The sequence below is a fragment of the Staurois parvus genome, unplaced genomic scaffold, assembly GCF_062004578.1.
Source record: "Staurois parvus isolate SC_StPar_1 unplaced genomic scaffold, SC_StPar_1.0 ptg001902l, whole genome shotgun sequence".
Classification (NCBI taxonomy): Eukaryota; Metazoa; Chordata; class Amphibia; order Anura; family Ranidae; genus Staurois; species Staurois parvus.
Genome location: NW_028319698.1, coordinates 27,851 through 51,160, shown reverse-complemented (window position 1 = coordinate 51,160; position 23,310 = coordinate 27,851). Strand labels below are relative to the sequence as shown.

At 50.5% G+C, this 23,310-nt stretch overlaps 1 protein-coding gene across 1 annotated transcript in view; it reads left to right on the top strand.

Annotated features, from left to right (window-relative positions):
* LOC149433842 (natural cytotoxicity triggering receptor 3 ligand 1-like) overlaps positions 1–23,310 on the top strand; it is a gene marked incomplete at its 3' end in the record, with an annotated part of 50,230 nt that overhangs the window by 5,640 nt on the left and 21,280 nt on the right. Inside the window, exon 2 of the mRNA XM_089664372.1 lies at positions 2,671–2,789. Within this exon, the coding sequence (XP_089520498.1) occupies positions 2,671–2,789 (119 nt within the window). The remainder of the gene's footprint in view (positions 1–2,670; positions 2,790–23,310) is intronic.

Below are 23,310 nucleotides of genomic sequence, written 5' to 3'. Positions count from 1 at the left end.
TTTGTTAGAAAATTTTGTAAATAACTGATTTTTTTCCTTCACTGATGTGCGCTAATGAGGCTGCAGTGATGGGCACTGATAGGTGGCACTGATGGGCACTGATGAGGAGACACTGGTAGGTGGCACTGATGGGCACTGAAAGGCAACACTCATATATGGCACTGATAGGTGGCACTGTTAGGCGGTACTGACTGGCACTGTTAGGTGGCACTGATAGGCGGCACTGATAGACGGCACTGACTGGCACTGATAGGCGGCACTGACTGGCACTGATATGTGGCACTGACTGGCATTGATAGGTGATACTAAAAGGTAGCTCAGATGGGCACTGATATGTTGCATTGATGTGCACTGGTAGGCACTGAAATGTGGCACTGATATGACACTGATGGGCACTGGCAGGTGGCACTGCTGGAGCTACACTGATCATCAGGGCACACTGATCATCAGTGCCCTGATGATCAGTGTACATGTCCCCTCCAAGGAATGCCGATTACCGGCTCTCCTCTGTCAGCGTGACAGCTCGCGAGGAGAGAAATGCTGATAACCGGCATTTCCCTATTTACATGTGATCAGCTGTGATTGGACACAGCTGATCACATGACTGAGCAGAAATCTTCGGCTCTTTCCATTGATCGGTGATCCGCTGTGTGTGAGGGACACAACGCACCGCCGATCGCTGAGCTGCACGTTCCGGGAGCCACGCATGCGCGGTGAGAATGGGATCACGTTATATGACGTCGTCCCAGAACGAGAGAACCGCCTTGTACCCGTCATTGTACTATATGGAGGGCGGAAGGCGGTTAAAGCCCAACTCTGGGCACAAGACAAAAATGACCCTTGCAGGGCGGAACTGCTCACGTTACTCTTCACTCCTGCAGGCATCTTTGTGACTAGTCCTGTGAAGCTTCCCCTCTAAGGGCCCCCCCCCCCCTTTACATACAATCCAGGACAAATCCCCCCCCCCCCTTCCTTTACATACAATCCAGGACAAATTGCCCTTCTGTGTATGAGAGGATGCCAAGGGATTGCCCGCAGCCTGGAGGAGTAACATATCCTCCATCTCTATCTAGAGTTAGTGAACATTTAAATGTTGCAGTGCAAAGGAAGGGCCCCCCCCCTTCCTTTACATACAATCCAGGACAAATGCCCCCCCCCCTTCCTTTACATACAATCCAGGACAAATGCCCCCCCCCCTTCCTTTACATACAATCCAGGACAAATGCCCCCCCTCTTCCATTACATACAATCCAGGACAAATGCCCCCCCCCCCCTTCCTTTACATACAATCCAGGACAAATGCCCCCCCCCCCTTCCTTTGCACTGCAGCGGTTCAGGGAGGGGGCAGCACGGTTTGGTGTTCGGCCTTAAAGTGATATTAAACCCCAAACCAAAAATGTCATATATTGCAGTGTATCAATCATTAGATGTGACGGCTGCATTCATTTTCTTTTCCTTGGCTTTTCCCCTTCTGTTTTCTCCTGATCACCAGTAACACACCTGCGGTGTTAGTGAGATACAACTCTGGATGAAGGAGCACAGGAGGCACAGCACACAGTGGCATTGTCAGTCTGGGGGGAGGATAGTGTTCAATGTACTAGCAAAATTAGATATAGTAACAGATAGAAGCCAAACTTCAGCTCACACTTAAAGGTTTTATATAAATAATTAAAGCTGATTGTAAACTGGTTGTAAAGGCTGGAGGTTCTTTACCTTCATGAGTTCTATGCATGATGGTAACAAAAACCTGTGTGCAGTATTCTCCCCAGCCCCCCCAATACTCACCTAACCCCCTCTTGGTCCAGCGATGTGCATTGGGGTCTTGGCTATCCTGAGACTCCCGCTCCTCATTGGCTAAGACAGCAGTGGGAGCAACTGGTTCCCGCTGCTGTAAATCACAGCCAGAGAGGGGGTAGGGCTGAGCCACGGCTGCATGCATGAATCGACACATGGAGCAGAGGCTGGGGAGTGCGCATGCTTGGGTGCCCCTCCATAGCAAGTTGTTTGCTGTGGGGGCACACGACAGGAGGGAGTGGCCAGGAGCGTGAGAAGAGAAGGATCTGGGCTGCTCTGTGTAAAACCACTACACAGAGCAGGTAAGTGTAGACATGGTTGTTATTTAAAAAAATAATAAAAGTAAGCCTTGATAATCACTTTAATAGCCCCTGCCAGTGGTAAATGGTTTGCCTAATTCCTGTAAACTGATCCAATCTGCTGGAGGGCTCGTGCTTTGAAAAACAACAGACTGGCCCTCTGGCTTACCAGATGAAAATAGAAGAAAGAGCCTAAAGAAGAAAACTAATGCGCTGGTAAGCTACAACATAATACATGTTTGATTTTGGGTTTAATATCAATTTAAAGAGCTTTCACTGAGAAACAGAAGGAGAGGCAACATCTTAAAGCTGCAGCTAAAGCAGTAAAATAATGACCCTGTTGCAAAAATTATGTAGCAAATTGTTATAGCTTTGTTTTTTTTCTTTTTTTTTCTGTTTTGTACAATTGGTATGTTCTCTTCTATAGCTTTTTGTCTCTGTGTTCTATTTGGTACATTTACAGTATAACAGGTTATGCAGGCATTATGTGATCAGAGTCTGATTTGTCTAAAAGGTAAAAACGTGAAAGTGAAACAAGGTTCAGGCAAGACTCGTTACTCTGTACTACTTGTTTTAGTTACTTTGTGCAGCTCAGACGTCTTTCACAGTTCTCTTGGACTGGTTCCGGCACGGATGGAACAATGAGGAGCTGGCTGAAAATTCTGCATGTGATCTTTCTTCTCCTCCCGGGATCAGGTTAGTGTCACTCTTCTGTGTATAATGTCATTGTACCTGAGGATACATTACAGAGCCGGACAATGGAGGTTCCCTGGTAATGCAATGCTGCTATTATTGATGAACACAACACACCCATTCTGGGTGCAAATTGTAGAAATCAGCAAATGGCCATTTTCTAGGTAAGTAGACAAGAGATTGTCAAATAGCATGGCATTGCCAAGTTCTAAATACCCTATGGGGGGGGGGGATGCAGAGATCCTAATAACGCTTCGAGCAAAACATTAAAATTGCAAAATTCCTTGAAATAACATGCCTGGGGGATGCCTTTAACATGCCTGTAAAGGGGCACATCAGTACCATGAATGCAACTGACATTTACAAAAAAAATTGCTGTTTTAATTGGCAGTTAATTACATCACCTGAGCTTGGATCTATTATGAATTTTAAAGGGGAATTCACCCACAAACACAATTAAAAGCCTGAGGTTCAAACACCCCCCCCCCCCAAAAAAAAAAAAGAAGCACACAGACACCTGGCTAGGGTTGTGGGGGAGAAACCCTTGTTGCTGGGGACAAGTTGCTTTGCTGGAGGGGGGGAGGGGGTGAAGTATTGGGCAAAGTACTGTTATACAGTTTATATATATATATATATATACACAGTATATATATAGATAGATAGATAGATAGATAGATAGATAGATAGATAGATATGTGTGTGTGTATATAGATGTATCTCCTAGATTGTAAGCTCCCAGGATCAGGGCCCTCCTATCCCTCTTGTATTGACCTGTATTGTTACTATATTGTAAAGCGCCTTGACATATTCACAGACATAACATGGTGTTATATATTGTGTTTCATTTCTTCATTTCATTTTCCCCCATCCTATTCCCTCTGCCAAAGAAAAAGTTAAAAAAAAAAAGGGGGGGATTATATTCTCTCTCCCATGCAAACTATTGTGCTCCAAACCACCACATATATATTCCCCCCTATTGAAAAAGCTGTCATTAAATCTAGGTAATGCCCTTCAAAATGTCAGGCAGGCCTAAAGATTGAGAAAGAGGTTCTGCACACAGGGAGAGTAGGGGGGAGCAGGGTTCTGTACACAGGGAGAGTAGGGGGGAGCGAGGTTCTGTACACAGGGAGAGTAGAGGGGAGTGAGGTTCTGCACACAGGGAGAGTAGGGGGGAGCGAGGTTCTGCACACAGGGAGAGTAGGGGGGAGCGAGGTTCTGCACACAGGGAGAGTAGGGGGGAGCGAGGTTCTGCACACAGGGAGAGTGGGGGGGAGTGAGGTTCTGTACACAGGGAGAGTAGGGGGGAGCGAGGTTCTGCACACAGGGAGAGTAGGGGGGAGCGAGGTTCTGCACACAGGGAGAGTAGGGGGGAGCGAGGTTCTGCACACAGGGAGAGTAGGGGGGAGCGAGGTTCTGCACACAGGGAGAGTAGGGGGGAGCGAGGTTCTGCACACAGGGAGAGTAGGGGGGAGCGAGGTTCTGCACACAGGGAGAGTAGGGGGGAGCGAGGTTCTGCACACAGGGAGAGTAGGGGGGAGCGAGGTTCTGCACACAGGGAGAGTGGGGGGGAGTGAGGTTCTGTACACAGGGAGAGTAGGGGGGAGCGAGGTTCTGCACACAGGGAGAGTAGGGGGGAGCGAGGTTCTGCACACAGGGAGAGTAGGGGGGAGCGAGGTTCTGCACACAGGGAGAGTAGGGGGGAGCGAGGTTCTGCACACAGGGAGAGTAGGGGGGAGCGAGGTTCTGCACACAGGGAGAGTAGGGGGGAGCGAGGTTCTGCACACAGGGAGAGTAGGGGGGAGCGAGGTTCTGCACACAGGGAGAGTAGGGGGGAGTGAGGTTCTGCACACAGGGAGAGTAGGGGGAGCGAGGTTCTGCACACAGGGAGAGTAGGGGGGAGCGAGGTTCTGCACACAGGGAGAGTAAGGTTCTGCACACAGGGAGAGTAGGGGGGAGCGAGGTTCTGCACACAGGAAGAGTAGGGGGGAGCGAGGTTCTGCACACAGGAAGAGTAGGGGGGAGCGAGGTTCTGCACACAGGGAGAGTAGGGGGGAGCGAGGTTCTGCACACAGGGAGAGTAGGGGGGAGCGAGGTTCTGCAGGACAAAACGGTGGTTGAGGAGGACCATCTATAGGCAGGGCGGGTCTGCCTCTATTATCTCAGTGTGGCAAGCGTTGGATGGCTGATAAAGCCTTCCTCTTGATTCTCTTCCAAGGCACAAAACAACTGCTGTTACTGTGCCCTCTTCTTCTTCTTCTTCTTCTTCTCCCTCGTCGGCTAATATTGCTAAACTGGCAATGAGAGGTCAGCAGAATTATTTCATAACATGATCACTAACTTGCTTCAGGAGGGATGATCTTGGTCATGTGCAAGTGTTCCTTGTTTCAGATATTGAGAAGATAGCACAAAGATAGACCATGGATGAAGAGGTAGAACAACATGAGAATATTTTGTGTAGGGGACGGGGCAGGTTGCAGAAGACTGGAGCAAGCAGCTGTCCTCTTCCAGCTAGTGGCCCAGCCCCACAGGCACAGGCTACTGCTATCCCCAGTGGTGATTTATTACTCATGACAAATACATTAAAACTGAACATCCACCAAGGAGGCTGATATTAAACTCCAGAAACTCCATAATGGAGAGGTTGGTGGAGTATGTGGACCTCAATCTCCCGCCATTGTTGGCATCTACCCAAACATAAAATAAAATACAAGTGTTGTGCTGCTATAATGATATCATATACCCAATGATGGAGAAATATTGTGCAAATTGTAAACCCGTTCTCTTTCATATAAGCAATAAAGTCTCATGAATATAATTAGTCATTCACAAAATGGCAAATCAAGGCTCACAGGTTGTAATCAGTGTGCTCATATCAGTGTAATTTTCAATAAATGTGTGACGATTTTAACCCCTTCACGCCGGTGCCTTAAGGGTTCCAGAAGCCGGGAGGCGTGGCGGGTTTTAGAGTCATGTGACCGCTGTGACGCGCAGTCATGGTGGTCACATGATCGGGAAGGGTCCCAATCGAAAGAGGAGATCGGGACCTTTCCGTGAGTACCGCATATGTGTGCTGGGAGCGCGCAGGGCGTGCGCGCTCTCAGCACATATGTCCTTTTTTAATAGAACGCAAATGTACGGCCGCTCAGCATCTAGGCCCAGACGCCGGGAGACCGCACATTTGTGTGCGGCCGGCGTGAAGAGGTTAAAGTACATATGAATATCAAGTGTAGGCGAGCGCTGGAACTATAAAGCGGCTAGCACCGAGGTAAAGGTAACAACTCCTTATGGATAAATATATAGAAAGTGCAGCGCTAAAATAAGTGAATGATATTATAGTGAAAATAAAGTGCAAAGTCAACCTGACATATAGCAAAAGAAAATAAATGTTTCAGCGGAACAGTCATGTGCAGCATATAAAAATCAAATATAAAAAATGTTCAATAGGAGTGAGTCCACTTTCCCTTTTTGCCCTTGACTGAGCATCCCTCGCAGAGTCTTCATGCTATTACCTGTGCCCAGATGAGATGTGCTTACATGCTGTTTACCAGTAGATGTCTGGTGAGTGTACATCTGACAGAGTTGGTGGATTCCTTATTGGATCACTTCACAATATTTCACTGTGATTGCCGTACTAATATCCTTACGGACAATTTATAGCTCTTACTCCATTGATATTTCATGGACTTTATATATTCTCACTTTTATGCTGCACTTTACTGTTTCACATTTATTGAATGATTTATTGAACATTTTTTATTTGATTTTTATGTGCTGCACTTGACTGTTCCGCTGAAAAATGTATTTATTTATTTTTTCCTTCGCTATATGTCAGATTGACTTAGCAATTTATTTTCACTATAATATCATTCATTTATTTTATCACTGCACTTTCTGTAGATTTTAAAGTACCTTGCCTTTCTGTGGTTCTGAGTCTACATTTAGAGTGACTGCGGTGCTACAGCTGTACAGGATATTGAGAGCCCAGGATGATAGAGAGAAGGAGGGAACCTGAGATTGATGTGAGAGCTGCCCAGAGAGGAAAGGCTCACAAACGTGTACATTGACCTATTATAATTTGTAGGGTAATGTCTAGAGATGAGCGAATCGAACTTGGCGAAGTGGAATTTGTTTCGAAGATTGGGAAAAATTTGATTCGCGCCGAATCCGAAGATTAGCCAACTTGGGATGCGCGAATCGAATTTTCCCAAAAATGGCGGCGACATGTGTGGCGACGGAGCGGGGATCTCTGGGAAGGCGTGCAGACAAGGCGCGCTGACCCATAATGCATTCATTCATGACATGTGATCGCATTAGCCAATCAGCAGCCAGCCAGCCAGCACTGTGTAATGGTGGAGCTATAAATCGCGGCCATCTTAGAATTCTCCATTAGCCTCCGGTCATTCAAGAGAGACAGACCTGTCTGTATTGAGGGACAGAGTTAGGGCCACAGAGACTTTAGGGACACACAATCGTTACTCAGGGACACACAATCGTTACTCAGGGACACACAATCGTTACTCAGGGACACAAAATCGTTACTCAGGGACACAGAATTGTTACTGAGGGACACAGAATCGTTACTCAGGGACACAGAATTGTTACTCAGGGACACAGAATTGTTACTCAGGGACACAGAATTGTTACTCAGGGACACAGAATCGTTACTCAGGGACAGACACAGAATTGTTACTCAGGGACACAGAATTGTTACTCAGGGACACAGAATTGTTACTGAGGGACACAGAATCGTTACTGAGGGACACAGAATTGTTACTCAGGGACACAGAATTGTTACTTTGGGACACAGAATCGTTACTGAGGGACACAGAATCGTTACTCAGGGACACAGAATTGTTACTGAGGGACACAGAATTGTTACTCAGGGACACAGAATTGTTACTCAGGGACACAGAATTGTTACTCAGGGACACAGAATTGTTACTGAGGGACACAGAATCGTTACTGAGGGACACAGAATTGTTACTCAGGAAAACAGAATCGTTACTGAGGGACACAGAATTGTTACTCAGGGACACAGAATTGTTACTCAGGAAAACAGAATCGTTACTGAGGGACACAGAATTGTTACTCAGGGACACAGAATTGTTACTCAGGGACACAGAATTGTTACTCAGGGACACAGAATCATTACTCAGGGACACAGAATTGTTACTCAGGGACACAGAATTGTTACTCAGGGACACAGAATCGTTACTGAGGGACACAGAATTGTTACTGAGGGCCACAGAACCGTTACTTAGGGCCACAGAATTGTTACTCAGGGACAGACACAGAATTGTTACTGAGGGACACAGAATTGTTACTGAGGGCCACAGAACCGTTACTTAGGGCCACAGAAATGTTACTCAGGGACACAGAATTGTTACTGAGGGCCACAGAACTGTTACTTAGGGCCACAGAAACGTTAGTTAGGGCCACAGAATTGTTACTCAGGGACAGACACAGAATTGTTACTCAGGGACACAGAATTGTTACTGAGGGCCACAGAACCGTTACTTAGGGCCACAGAAACGCTACTCAGGGACACAGAATTGTTACTGAGGGCCACAGAACCGTTACTTAGGGCCACAGAATTGTTACTCAGGGACAGACACAGAATTGTTACTGAGGGACACAGAATTGTTACTCAGGGACACAGAACCGTTACTTAGGGCCACAGAAACGCTACTCAGGGACACAGAATTGTTACTGAGGGCCACAGAACCGTTACTTAGGGCCACAGAATTGTTACTCAGGGACAGACACAGAATTGTTACTGAGGGCCACAGAATTGTTACTGAGGGCCACAGAACCGTTACTTAGGGCCACAGAAATGTTACTCAGGGACACAGAATTGTTACTGAGGGCCACAGAACTGTTACTTAGGGCCACAGAAACGTTAGTTAGGGCCACAGAATTGTAACTCAGGGACAGACACAGAATTGTTACTCAGGGACACAGAATTGTTACTGAGGGCCACAGAACCGTTACTTAGGGCCACAGAAACGCTACTCAGGGACACAGAATTGTTACTGAGGGCCACAGAACCGTTACTTAGGGCCACAGAATTGTTACTCAGGGACAGACACAGAATTGTTACTGAGGGACACAGAATTGTTACTGAGGGCCACAGAACCGTTACTTAGGGCCACAGAAACGCTACTCAGGGACACAGAATTGTTACTGAGGGCCACAGAACCGTTACTTAGGGCCACAGAATTGTTACTGAGGGACAGACACAGAATTGTTACTGAGGGACACAGAATTGTTACTGAGGGCCACAGAACCGTTACTTAGGGCCACAGAATTGTTACTCAGGGACACAGAATTGTTACTGAGGGCCACAGAACCGTTACTTAGGGCCACAGAATTGTTACTTAGGGACAGACACAGAATTTTTACTGAGGGACACAGAATTGTTACTGAGGGCCACAGAACCGTTACTTAGGGCCACAGAAACGCTACTCAGGGACACAGAATTGTTACTGAGGGCCACAGAACCGTTACTTAGGGCCACAGAATTGTTACTCAGGGACAGACACAGAATTGTTACTGAGGGACACAGAATTGTTACTGAGGGCCACAGAACCGTTACTTAGGGCCACAGAATTGTTACTCAGGGACACAGAATTGTTACTGAGGGCCACAGAACCGTTACTTAGGGCCACAGAATTGTTACTCAGGGACAGACACAGAATTGTTACTGAGGGACACAGAATTGTTACTGAGGGCCACAGAACCGTTACTTAGGGCCACAGAAACGCTACTCAGGGACACAGAATTGTTACTGAGGGCCACAGAACCGTTACTTAGGGCCACAGAATTGTTACTCAGGGACAGACACAGAATTGTTACTGAGGGACACAGAATTGTTACTGAGGGCCACAGAACCGTTACTTAGGGCCACAGAATTGTTACTCAGGGACAGACACAGAATTGTTACTGAGGGACACAGAATTGTTACTGAGGGCCACAGAACCGTTACTTAGGGCCACAGAAACGTTACTCAGGGACACAGAATTGGGACTGAGGGACACATAATTGTTACTCAGGGACACAGAATTGTTACTCAGGGACACAGAATTGTTACTCAGGGACACAGAATTGTTACTGAGGGACACAGAATCGTTACTGAGGGACACAGAATTGTTACTCAGGGACACAGAATTGTTACTCAGGGACAGACACAGAATTGTTACTCAGGGACACAGAATTGTTACTCAGGGACAGACACAGAATTGTTACTTAGGGACAGACACAGAATTGTTACTCAGGGACAGACACAGAATTGTTACTCAGGGACACAGAATTGTTACTCAGGGACAGACACAGAATTGTTACTCAGGGACACAGAATTGTTACTCAGGGACACAGAATTGTTACTGAGGGACACAGAATCGTTACTGAGGGACACAGAATTGTTACTCAGGGACAGACACAGAATTGTTACTCAGGGACACAGAATTGTTACTCAGGGACACAGAATTGTTACTGAGGGACACAGAATTGTTACTCATTGTTACTCAGGGACACAGAATTGTTACTCAGGGACACAGAATTGTTACTGAGGGACACAGAATTGTTACTCATTGTTACTCAGGGACACAGAATTGTTACTCAGGGACACAGAATTGTTACTCAGGGTCACAGAATCGTTGAATTAAAGAGTATGTCAGACAACATGCAGAGGAGTGGCAGAGGAGGCAATGTTTTAGGAGCGAGCAGACGTGGCAGCAGAGGAAGGGGTCGAGGCAGCACTAGTCGCAGCCAGAGGCCAGTGCTCCCGGTGTCATCCAGCGGTCGTGTCTCCACCGACAACCCTGCCGTCATCGATTGGTTGGCTCGGTCGTCTTCCTCTTCCCAGGTCACCTCTGACACCTACAGCCAACGGTCGGTGGGTACGTCAGACACAACCGTTAGTTGGCATGGCCCGGGAGCAAGCCCACTGAAATCACGTGTCCTCTACCTGCCCCTGTCCTTTGCTGTTCCCTCACCAAGCGAAGTATCGCATGCTGTGGGCTCAGCCCCACTGTACAGTGAGGAAGAGCTAACAGAGGGCGGTCAGGAACGGGGGGATACATCCGCCTTTTCAGCAGCCAGGCGAAGAAGTACTGGCGAGGAGAGTGGCTCGGTAGCCGGTCTAGAGACAGGTCTGTCTCCTGACCCAGATGCAGCCGAGGGGGCTAGTAGTGAGGCGGAGACCGTACTTGATGATGAGGAGGTTGATCGCACTTGGCAGCCTCGTCGTCATCAGGTAATTTCTTCCGCATCATCAGGAGAAGAGGGTGCCAGCTTGGCAGCGAGCGAAACAGTCGGTGGGTTGCCCAGGAGGCAGCAGGGTCGCAGCAGTGTCAGTGGAGCCAAACGGCCACCAGCAACTTGGACAGGTCACGCCGCTTTTGCCTCCACGTTTGCACGTCCTTGGTCCAGCAAACATGTCCGCCTCTCCCACCTCTTCTTCCGCCGTGTCCTCAGCCGCCACCCCCGTGCCAAGTCCCATTACCCGACCGGCATATCACATGTGCAGGGCGCAACGGTGTCACGCTGTGCTGCACCTGGTATGCCTTGGCGAACGTAGTCACACAGGGGAGGAACTTCTGAGTGTAATGAACAGAGAAATCAACAGATGGCTGTCTCCGCGCAAACTGAAAATCGGAACCATGTTGACCGACAACGGAAAGAACATGGTGTCTGCTCTGCGTCAAGGAAGGTTGTGCCATGCGCCATGCATGGCTCACGTGTTCAATCTGGTTGTCAAGCGGTTCCTAAAATCCACCATCCCACTGCAAGACATCCTTAAAATGTCACGTAAACTTTGCATGCATTTCAGCCATTCCTACACCGCAAAGCACACCCTCATTGAGCTGCAGCGGCAGAACGGAATTCCACATCATCGCCTGATCTGTGACGTTGCAACAAGGTGGAATTCAACCCTACACATGTTAGACCGCCTTTACGAACAGCGAAAGGCCATCACCGATTTCCTGATGTTACAAGCGGATAAAGGTACTCCCCTGTGTAACTTCGATGTCAGCCATTGGCAGCTCATGCGTGACACCTGCCGCTTGCTCAGGCCCTTTGAGGAGGCCACGCTATTCGTGAGTCGGCAGGACTATGGGATGAACGACGTCATTCCTCTGCTGCACGTCCTGGAACAAATGCTGTTAACAATGGCTGGTCAGGGTGCGGTAGACGTGGCGCACAGATCTCAACGCCACATGACCCCTGTGGGGGCAGGACAGGAAGAAGAGGAGGAGGTAGAGGAGGACATTTGTGCTCAGGAATTATTGAGTGAAATGGGTGGTTTTTCCACTCAGCGGACAGGAGTGGAGGAGCAGGAGCATCTGGGAGAGGAGGAGGAGACAGAGGACCCAGACGCACCGTGGCAGTATGCTGTGGAGATGGAGGCAGGGAGTCCCTCGCATTCCTTGGCACAAATGGCCCATAGCATGCTCGGTTGCTTGCGTAGCGACAGCCGAATAATAACCATCAGACAGAGGGATGACTTTTGGCTGTCCACCTTGTTGGACCCTCGCTACCGTTCCAAAATGGTGGCCTTTTTCACACCTGCTGAGAGGGAGGCCAAAATTACGTACTATAAAAACCACCTATGTAGTCAGTTGGTCTCTGCCTTTCTGCGCCAACGTCCATCCTCAGACACTGTGGGCCCTGTGCGCTCGCGTTCCGCTGCCATGGCAGCAGGGGAGGGGTGGGGTGGTAGGAGCAGTGGCAGCTCCACCAGCAGCGGCTGCCTCAGTCTGCAGTCGATGATGAGTAGCTTTCTTCACCAGCGCAGTGAGGAAACTACTAACCAGCCGCAGCAGCAGCATCAGGTGGACCTGGAGCAGGAGCTCAAACAACAGGCTTGGGCCTACTTGGACAGCACCCTGCCAACCAAGGTAGACAATCCCCTTGACTACTGGGCAACGAAACTTGACCTTTGGCCCCAACTAGCTGAATTTGCCCTTGAAAGGCTGTCATGCCCGGCCAGTAGCGTGGCATCGGAGCGCGTGTTTAGTGCGGCAGGAGGTATTGTAACTCCGCGGAGGACACGACTGTCCACCCAAAGTGTGGAGAGACTCACGTTTGTGAAAATGAATCAGGCGTGGATTAGTCTGGATTTCAAACCACCAGTTCCTGACACAACTGACTAAATCCGCCATGAATCATGCCCCTGCCATGTGCCACTTTCAGGTCTCCTCACACTGCTGCTGGGTTTCATTTTGTCATAGGGTGCTGGCAGATTACGGGCCTCCCATTGCTGCTGCCAGGCTCCTAATCTGCCATGGGCCCCCGTACCGCCTCCTCATGCTGCTGCCAGGTCCACAGTGTGTCATGCCATGTGCCACTTTCAGGTCTCCTCACACTGCTGCTGGGTTCCATTTTGTCATAGGATGCTGGCAGATTACGGGCCTCACATTGCTGCGGCCAGGCCCCTAATCTGCCATGGGCCCCTGTACCGCCTCCTCACGCTGCTGCAAGGTCCACAGTGTCTCATGGGTCCCTGTACAGCCTCCCATTGCTGCTGTCTCCATCGCTACACTCTGCCATGTGCCACTTTCAGCTCTCCTCGCACTCCTGCTGGGTTCCATTTTGTCATAGGTTGCTGGCAGATTACAGGCCTCCCATAGGTGCTGCCAGGCCCCAAATCTGCCATGGGCCCCCGTACCGCCTGGTCACGCTGCTGCTGGGTCCACAGTGTGACATGGGTCCCTGTACCGCCTCCCATTGCTCCCACTCTTCCATGTGCCACTTTCAGGTCTCCTCACACTCCTGCGGTTTTCCATTTTGTCATAGGTTGCTGGCAGATTACAGGCCTCCCATAGGTGCTGCCAGGCCCCAAATCTGCCATGGGCCCCCGTACCGCCTGGTCACGCTGCTGCTGGGTCCACAGTGTGACATGGGTCCCTGTACCGCCTCCCATTGCTCCCACTCTGCCATGTGCCACTTTCAGGTCTCCTCACACTCCTGCTGGTTTCCATTTTGTCATAGGTTGCTGGCAGATTACAGGCCTCCCATAGGTGCTGCCAGGCCCCAAATCTGCCATGGGCCCCCGTACCGCCTGGTCACGCTGCTGCTGGGTCCACAGTGTGACATGGGTCCCTGTACCGCCTCCCATTGCTCCCACTCTGCCATGTGCCACTTTCAGGTCTCCTCACACTCCTGCTGGTTTCCATTTTGTCATAGGTTGCTGTATGGCCTCCCATTGCTGCTGCCTCCACCGCCACACTGTGGCTCCAAACACTGGTTTTGGGCCCGTGACTGGCCAAATGAGTGAAGTGTGCGGTGATTCTAAGATCGACGGCACTCATCTGCATGTCATACTGACTGACAGTATTATTTCTCTTCCCCAGCAGACTCCAAGGGCATTTAAATTAAAGGTACAGTGTTCTGCACTAATATTAAGTCTCTCTGAAGCCTAGAAACACCCTTTTTTAAGTTAAATTCACAGCGAATATATTCGACTCGAATCAAATATTTTCCACAAATTCGCCGAATCAGTCAAATCGAATTTTTGAATACTTCGCTCATCTCTAATGATGATCATATGAAGCCATTTATTATCAGATAGTTGTTTGGCTCCTTTTTAAATCATAATGATAACAGAAATCACCCAAATGGCCCGGATCAAAAGTTTCCCTCCCCTGGAATGTTTGGCCTTGGTACAGACACACAAGGTGACACACACGGGTTACAATGCCAATTAGAAGTTAATGTCCCACATCTGTGGCTTTTTAAATTGCCATTAGTATCAGTGTATAAATAGTCAATGAGTTTGTTATCTCTTACGTAGAAGCACTGATTAGGCTAGATACTGAGCCATGGGGATCAGAAAAGGACTGTCAAAAGTCCTGCGTAACAAGGTAATGGAACTTTATAAAGATGTTCAAAGCCTTGAATATGCCAATCAGTACTGATAAATCACCTATGAAGAAGTGGAAAGTTCGGGGATCTCTTGATACCAAGCCAAGGTCAGGTAGACCAAGAAAGATTGCAGCCACAACTGACAGAAGAATTGTCCGGGATTCAAAGAAAAACCCATAGGTTTTTAAATTTTTGCCCATTTTTGGCATTTTTTTATCTAAATAAAATGTGCCTAATCTATTCTTCTAAGGTAATGCCCAAGTAGAGATGCTTGCTTAATGGCCAATATTTAATAGATTTTTTTCTAGAGAAAAAAAAAAATTTCTATCTCCTACATCGCTGCCTTGGGCCCCATTCCAATTATTTGCATGCTCTTCAGCTATGTTTTAAAACTTTTGATTTTGCCTCTGAAACATGGCATTGTTTATTTTGTTTTTTTTATTTTGTTCTTGCCTCATTTTTTTAACTGCATCATCTCTGCAATGTGGGTTTTAGGATTACGGTTTGTGGTTTGTACACAGTACAGTGTGCTACTGAATAGATGATCCCAGCAAGCTATGCGCTGTGACTTTCTTTGTCCCTGTTTGGCAATTTATATGATGTTAATAGCTTTAGCTTTCTTGTTTTAAAGTCTATACTTTGTTAGTTTTTGACTGTATTGCCTCTACTGCTTCCAACACATCAATTATTGCTGCTACGCTAAAAAAAATAATTTTTTTTTGGCAAAAACTACCTACTTCAAAGTTGTCTTTTTTACTAAGATGTTTCTTCCGTACAGCATGGACACGTCCCCCCAAAAAATAGGAAGTCCTCCCAAGTGATTATACCTCACATCAACCATACATAAAGCCTGTTATTTTTTATAACAAGTAACATGTATAATCAGTGTCAGTCATAATGGAAGTCATTTTCATCTTGCGTCACCACCACTCATGTTCAAAAATACATCTGTGCATTCCAACCCACCACCATGGAAAGCAGATTATGTGTATGATATGAACCCTACATCTAGAAAGGTCAAAAAACTCTTGTAATTCCACGTAATGTGACTAGAGATGAGCGAAGAAATGAAAAATTCGATTCGACTGATTCGGCGAATTCGTGGACAATATTCGATTCGAGTCGAATAAATTCGCTGTGAATTTAACTTAAAAAAGGGTGTTTCTAGGCTTCAGAGAGACTTAATATTAGTGCAGAACACTGTACCTTTAATTGAAATGCCCTTGGAGTCTGCTGGGGAAGAGAAATAATACTGTCTGTCAGTATGACATGCAGATGAGTGCCGTCGATCTTAGAATCACTGCACACTTCACTCCTTTGGCCAGTCACGGGGCCAAAACCAGTGTTTGGAGCCACAGTGTGGCGGTGGAGGCAGCAGCAATGGGAGGCCATACAGCAACCTATGACAAAATGGAAACCAGCAGGAGCGTGAGGAGACCTGAAAGTGGCACATGGCAGAGTGGGAGCAATGGGAGGCGGTACAGGGACCCAGGTCACACTGTGGGCCCAGCAGCAGCGTGACCAGGCGGTACGGGGGCCCATGGCCGATATGGGGCTTGGTGGCACCTATGGAAGGCCTGTAATCTGCCAGCAACCTATGACAAAATGGACAACCGCAGGAGTGTGAGGAGATTTCAAAGTGGCACATGGCAGAGTGGAAGCAATGGGAGGACGTACAGGGACCCAGGTCACACTGTGGGCTCAGCAGCAGCGTGACCAGGAGGTACGGGGGCCCATGGCCGATATGGGGCCTGGCGGCACCTATGGGAGGCCTGTAATCTGCCAGCAACCTATGACAAAATGGACAACCGCAGGAGTGTGAGGAGAATTCAAAGTGGCACATGGCAGAGTGGAAGCAATGGGAGGCCGTACAGGGACCCAGGTCACACTGTGGGACCAGCAGCAGCGTGACCAGGCGGTACGGGGGCCCATGGCCGATATGGGGCCTGGCGGCACCTATGGAAGGCCTGTAATCTGCCAGCAACCTATGACAAAATGGACAACCGCAGGAGTGTGAGGAGATTTCAAAGTGGCACATGGCAGAGTGGAAGCAATGGGAGGCCGTACAGGGACCCAGGTCACACTGTGGGCTCAGCAGCAGCGTGACCAGGAGGTACGGGGGCCCATGGTCGATATGGGGCCTGGCGGCACCTATGGAAGGCCGCTAATCTGCCAGCAACCTATGACAAAATGGAAAACCGCAGGAGTGTAAGGAGACCTCAAAGTGGCACATGGCAGAGTGGAAGCAATGGGAGGCCGTACAGGGACCCAGGTCACACTGTGGGACCAGCAGCAGCGTGACCAGGAGGTACGGGGGCCCATGGCCGATATGGGGCCTGGCGGCACCTATGGAAGGCCGCTAATCTGCCAGCAACCTATGACAAAATGGAAAACCGCAGGAGTGTAAGGAGACCTCAAAGTGGCACATGGCAGAGTGGAAGCAATGGGAGGCCGTACAGGGACCCAGGTCACACTGTGGGACCAGCAGCAGCGTGACCAGGAGGTACGGGGGCCCATGGCCGATATGGGGCCTGGCGTAACCTATGGAAGGCCGCTAATCTGCCAGCACCCTATGACAAAATGGAACCCTGGGCTGGGGCAGGCAGAACCGCCGTATCTTTATCACGTTTTTCACAGGCCACCGAATGGCGACGCTGCATATGCTGACGCAACGCTGTAGTCCCAACATGGGCCCCCTGGCCACGCTTGACTTTCTGGCCACATAGTCGACATTAGGCTACGTTTACTTCCTCGGGCGGCTTGACGAAAACTTGCCACACCGCCGAGTAGGAAACTTTGCACCCGCTACTCCTCACTGGCTGACTGCTACTTCCTCCGTGCACACCGGCACCACTACTGGCTGTGGTGGTAGGCTGCAGTGGAGCTGCTGCTCTACTCCGTGGCCGTTTGCCTCCACTGACACAGCTGCGACCCTGCTGCCTCCTGGCAGCAGCAATGGGAGGCCGTACAGGGACCCAGGTCACACTGTGGGCCCAGCAGCAGCGTGACCAGGCGGTACGGGGGCCCATGGCCGATATGGGGCCTGGCGGCACCTATGGGAGGCCGCTAATCTGCCAGCAACCTATGACAAAATGGACAACCGCAGGAGTGTGAGGAGATTTCAAAGAGGTACATGGCAGAGTGGAAGCAATGGGAGGCCGTACAGGGACCCAGGTCACACTGTGGGACCAGCATCAGCGTGAACAGGCGGTACGGGGGCCCATGGCCGATTTGACCTCATTCATCCCATAGTCCTGCCGACTCACGAATAGCGTGGCCTCCTCAAAGGGCCTGAGCAAGCGCAGGTGTCACACATGAGCTGACAATGGCTGACATCTAAGTTACACAGGGAGTACCTTTATCCGCTTTTAACATCAGGAAATCTGTGATGGCCTTTAGCTGTTCGTAAAGGCGGTCTAACATATGTAGGGTTGAATTACACCTTGTTGCAACGTCACAGCATGAGGAGTCGGTACGGGGGCCCATGGCAGATTACATGTCTGGCAGCAGCAATGGGAGGCCCGTAATCTGCCAGCACCCTATGTCAAAAAATTCAACACACCAGCAGTGTGAGGAGACCTGAAAGTGGCACATGGCAGAGTGTGGCGATGGAGACAGCAGCAATGGGAGGCCGTACAGGGACCCATGAGAGACTCTAGACTTGGCAGCAGCATGAGGAGGCGGTATATAGGGGCCCATGGCAGATTAGGGGCCTGGCAGCAGCTATGTGAGGCCCGTAATCTGCCTGCACCCTATGTCAAAAAATTTAACACACCAGCAGTGTGAAGAGACCTGAAAGTGGCACATGGCAGCAGAGTGTGGCGATGGAGACAGCAGCAATGGGAGGCCGTACAGGGACCCATGAGAGACTCTGGACCTAGCAGCAGCATGAGGAGGCGGTATATAGGGGCCTATGGCAGATTAGGGGCCTGGCAGCAGCTATGGGAGGCCCGTAATCTGCCTGCACCCTATGTCAAAAAATTAAACACACCAGCAGTGTGAAGAGACCTGAAAGTGGCACATGGCAGCAGAGTGTGGTGATGGAGACAGCAGCAATGGGAGGCCGTACAGGGACCCATGAGAGACTCTGGACTTGGCAGCAGCATGAGGAGGCGGTATATAGGGGCCCATGGCTGATTAGGGGCCTGGCAGCAGCTATGTGAGGCCCGTAATCTGCCTGCACCCTATGTCAAAAAATTAAACACACCAGCAGTGTGAGGAGACCTGAAAGTGGCACATGGCAGAGTGTGGCGATGGAGACAGCAGCAATGGGAGGCCGTACAGGGACCCATGAGAGACTCTGGACCTAGCAGCAGCATGAGGAGGCGGTATATAGGGGCCTATGGCAGATTAGGGGCCTGGCAGCAGCTATGTGAGGCCCGTTATCTTGCAGCACCCTATTTTTAAAAAATTTAACACACCAGCAGTGTGAAGAGACCTGAAAGTGGCACATGGCAGCAGAGTGTGGCGATGGAGACAGCAGCAATGGGAGGCCGTACAGGGACCCATGAGAGACTCTGGACCTAGCAGCAGCATGAGGAGGCGGTATATAGGGGCCTATGGCAGATTAGGGGCCTGGCAGCAGCTATGTGAGGCCCGTTATCTTGCAGCACCCTATTTTAAAAAAATTTAACACACCAGCAGTGTGAAGAGACCTGAAAGTGGCACATGGCAGCAGAGTGTGGTGATGGAGACAGCAGCAATGGGAGGCCGTACAGGGACCCATGAGAGACTCTGGACTTGGCAGCAGCATGAGGAGGCGGTATATAGGGGCCCATGGCAGATTAGGGGCCTGGCAGCAGCTATGTGAGGCCCGTTATCTTGCAGCACCCTATTTTAAAAAAATTTAACACACCAGCAGTGTGAAGAGACCTGAAAGTGGCACATGGCAGCAGAGTGTGGCGATGGAGACAGCAGCAATGGGAGGCCGTACAGGGACCCATGAGAGACTCTGGACTTGGCAGCAGCATGAGGAGGCGGTATATAGGGGCCCATGGCTGATTAGGGGCCTGGCAGCAGCTATGTGAGGCCCGTAATCTGCCTGCACCCTATGTCAAAAAATTAAACACACCAGCAGTGTGAAGAGACCTGAAAGTGGCACATGGCAGCAGAGTGTGGCGATGGAGACAGCAGCAATGGGAGGCCGTACAGGGACCCATGAGAGACTCTGGACTTGGCAGCAGCATGAGGAGGCGGTATATAGGGGCCCATGGCAGATTAGGGGCCTGGCAGCAGCTATGTGAGGCCCGTTATCTTGCAGCACCCTATGTCAAAAAATTAAACACACCAGCAGTGTGAAGAGACCTGAAAGTGGCACATGGCAGCAGAGTGTGGTGATGGAGACAGCAGCAATGGGAGGCCGTACAGGGACCCATGAGAGACTCTGGACCTAGCAGCAGCATGAGGAGGCGGTATATAGGGGCCTATGGCAGATTAGGGGCCTGGCAGCAGCTATGGGAGGCCCGTAATCTGCCAGCACCCTATGTCAAAAAATTAAACACACCAGCAGTGTGAGGAGACCTGAAAGTGGCACATGGCAGAGTGTGGCGATGGAGACAGCAGCAATGGGAGGCCGTACAGGGACCCATGAGAGACTCTGGACCTAGCAGCAGCATGAGGAGGCGGTATATAGGGGCCTATGGCAGATTAGGGGCCTGGCAGCAGCTATAGGAGGCCCGTAATCTGCCAGCACCCTATGTCAAAAAATTCAACACACCAGCAGTGTGAGGAGACCTGAAAGTGCCACATGTTTGAGGCATGATTCATGGCGGATTTAGTCAGTTGTGTCAGGAACTGGTGGTTTGAAATCCAGACTAATCCACGCCTGATTCATTTTCACAAACGTGAGTCTCTCCACACTTTGGGTGGACAGTCGTGTCCTCCGCGGAGTTACAATACCTCCTGCCGCACTAAACACGCGCTCCGATGCCACGCTACTGGCCGGGCATGACAGCCTTTCAAGGGCAAATTCAGCTAGTTGGGGCCAAAGGTCAAGTTTCGTTGCCCAGTAGTCAAGGGGATTGTCTACCTCGGTTGGCAGGGTGCTGTCCAAGTAGGCCCAAGCCTGTTGTTTGAGCTCCTGCTCCAGGTCCACCTGATGCTGCTGCTGCTGCTGCGGCTGGTTAGTAGTTTCCTCACTGCGCTGGTGAAGAAAGCTACTCATCATCGACTGCAGACTGAGGCAGCCGCTGCTGGTGGAGCTGCCACTGCTCCTACCACCCCACCCCTCCCCTGCTGCCATGCCAGCGGAACGCGAGCGCACAGGGCCCACAGTGTCTGAGGATGGACGTTGGCGCACAAAGGCAGAGACCAACTGACTACATAGGTGGTTTTTATAGTACGTAATTTTGGCCTCCCTCTCAGCAGGTGTGAAAAAGGCCACCATTTTGGACCGGTAGCGAGGGTCCAACAAGGTGGACAGCCAAAAGTCATCCCTCTGTCTGATGGTTATTATTCGGCTGTCGCTACGCAAGCAACCGAGCATGCTATGGGCCATTTGTGCCAAGGAATGCGAGGGACTCCCTGCCTCCATCTCCACAGCATACTGCCACGGTGCGTCTGGGTCCTCTGTCTCCTCCTCCTCCTCCTCTACCAGATGCTCCTGCTCCTCCACTCCTGTCCGCTGAGTGGAAAAACCACCCATTTCACTCAATAATTCCTGAGCACAAATGTCCTCCTCTACCTCCTCCTCTTCTTCCTGTCCTGCCCCCACAGGGGTCATGTGGCGTTGACATCTGTGCGCCACGTCTACCGCACCCTGACCAGCCATTGTTAACAGCATTTGTTCCAGGACGTGCAACAGAGGAATGACGTCGTTCATCCCATAGTCCTGCCGACTCACGAATAGCGTGGCCTCCTCAAAGGGCCTGAGCAAGCGGCAGGTGTCACGCATGAGCTGCCAATGGCTGACATCTAAGTTACACAGGGGAGTACCTTTATCCGCTTGTAACATCAGGAAATCGGTGATGGCCTTTCGCTGCTCGTAAAGGCGGTCTAACATGTGTAGGGTTGAATTCCACCTTGTTGCAACGTCGCAGATCAGGCGATGCTGTGGAATTCCGTTCTGCCGCTGCAGCTCAATGAGGGTGTTCTTTGCGGTGTAGGAATGGCTGAAATGCATGCACAGTTTACGTGACATTTTAAGGATGTCTTGCAGTGGGATGGTGGATTTTAGGAACCGCTTGACAACCAGATTGAACACGTGAGCCATGCATGGCGCATGGCACAACCTTCCTTGACGCAGAGCAGACACCATGTTCTTTCCGTTGTCGGTCAACATGGTTCCGATTTTTAGTTTGCGCGGAGACAGCCATCTGTCGATTTCTCTGTTCATTACACTCAGCAGTTCCTCCCCTGTGTGACTACGTTCGCCAAGGCATACCAGGTGCAGCACAGCTTGACACCGTTGCGCCCTGCACATGTGATATGCCGGTCGGGTAATGGGACTTGGCACGGGGGTGGCGGCTGAGGACACGGCGGAAAAAGAGGTGGTAGAGGCGGACATGCTTGCTGGACCAAGGACGTGCAAACGTGGAGGCAAAAGCGTCGTGACCTGTCCAAGTTGCTGGTGCGGCTGTGCCGGCACCACGTTCACCCAGTGGGCCGTAAATGACATGTACTGTCCCTGACCGTAGTTACAGCTCCACACGTCGGCGCTGCCGTGCACTTTGGCAGAGACCGACATGCTCAAAGACTGGCCCACCATCTCTTCTACATGTGAATGCAGGGCTGGCACTGCCTTTTGGGCAAAGAAATGACGGCTTGGCACTCTCCACCGCGGCGCGGCACAAGCCATCATTTCTCGGAAAGGTGCTGAGTCCACCAGTTGGAAAGGGAGGGACTGCAGCACCAGCAACTTGGACAGGAGGACGTTCAGCTTTTGCACCGTCGGGTGCGTGCTCGCAAACTGTTGTCTCTTGGATACGGATTCCAAGAAAGACTGTTGACGGAATCCGAGAAGAGGAGTAGCAGGAGAAGGAGCATCTGAACGAGCGGAAGATGCCAATGAGCGACAACTCCCCTCAGCAGAGGTGTTGGAGCCTTGACTGGCTGATAGAGGGCGATTGACGACGTCGGGTGACGGAGCAAGTAACGGAGCGGGTGATGGAGCGGGGGCTGGGGCAGGCAGAACCGCCGTATCTTTATCACGGTTTTCCCAGGCCACCGAATGGTGACGCTGCATATGCTGACGCAACGCTGTAGTCCCAACATGGGCCCCCTGGCCACGCTTGCATTTCTGGCCACATAGTCGACATACGGCTACGTTTACTTCCTCGGGCGGCTTGACGAAAAATTGCCACACCACCGAGTAGGAAACTTTGCCCCCGCTACTCTTCACTGGCTGACTGCTACTTCCTCCGTGCGCACCGGCACCACTACTGGCCGTGGTGGTAGGCTGCAGTGGAGCTGGTGCTCTACTCCGTGGACGTTTGGCTCCACTGACACTGATGCGACCCTGCTGCCTCCTGGGCAACCCACCGACTGTTTCGCTCGCTGCCAAGCTGGCACCCTCTTCTCCTGATGATGCGGAAGAAATTGCCTGATGACGACGAGGCAGCCAAGTGCGATCAACCTCCTCATCATCAAGTACGGTCTCCGCCTCACTACTAGCCCCCTCGGCTGCGTCTGGGTCAGGAGACAGACCTGTCTCTAGACCGGC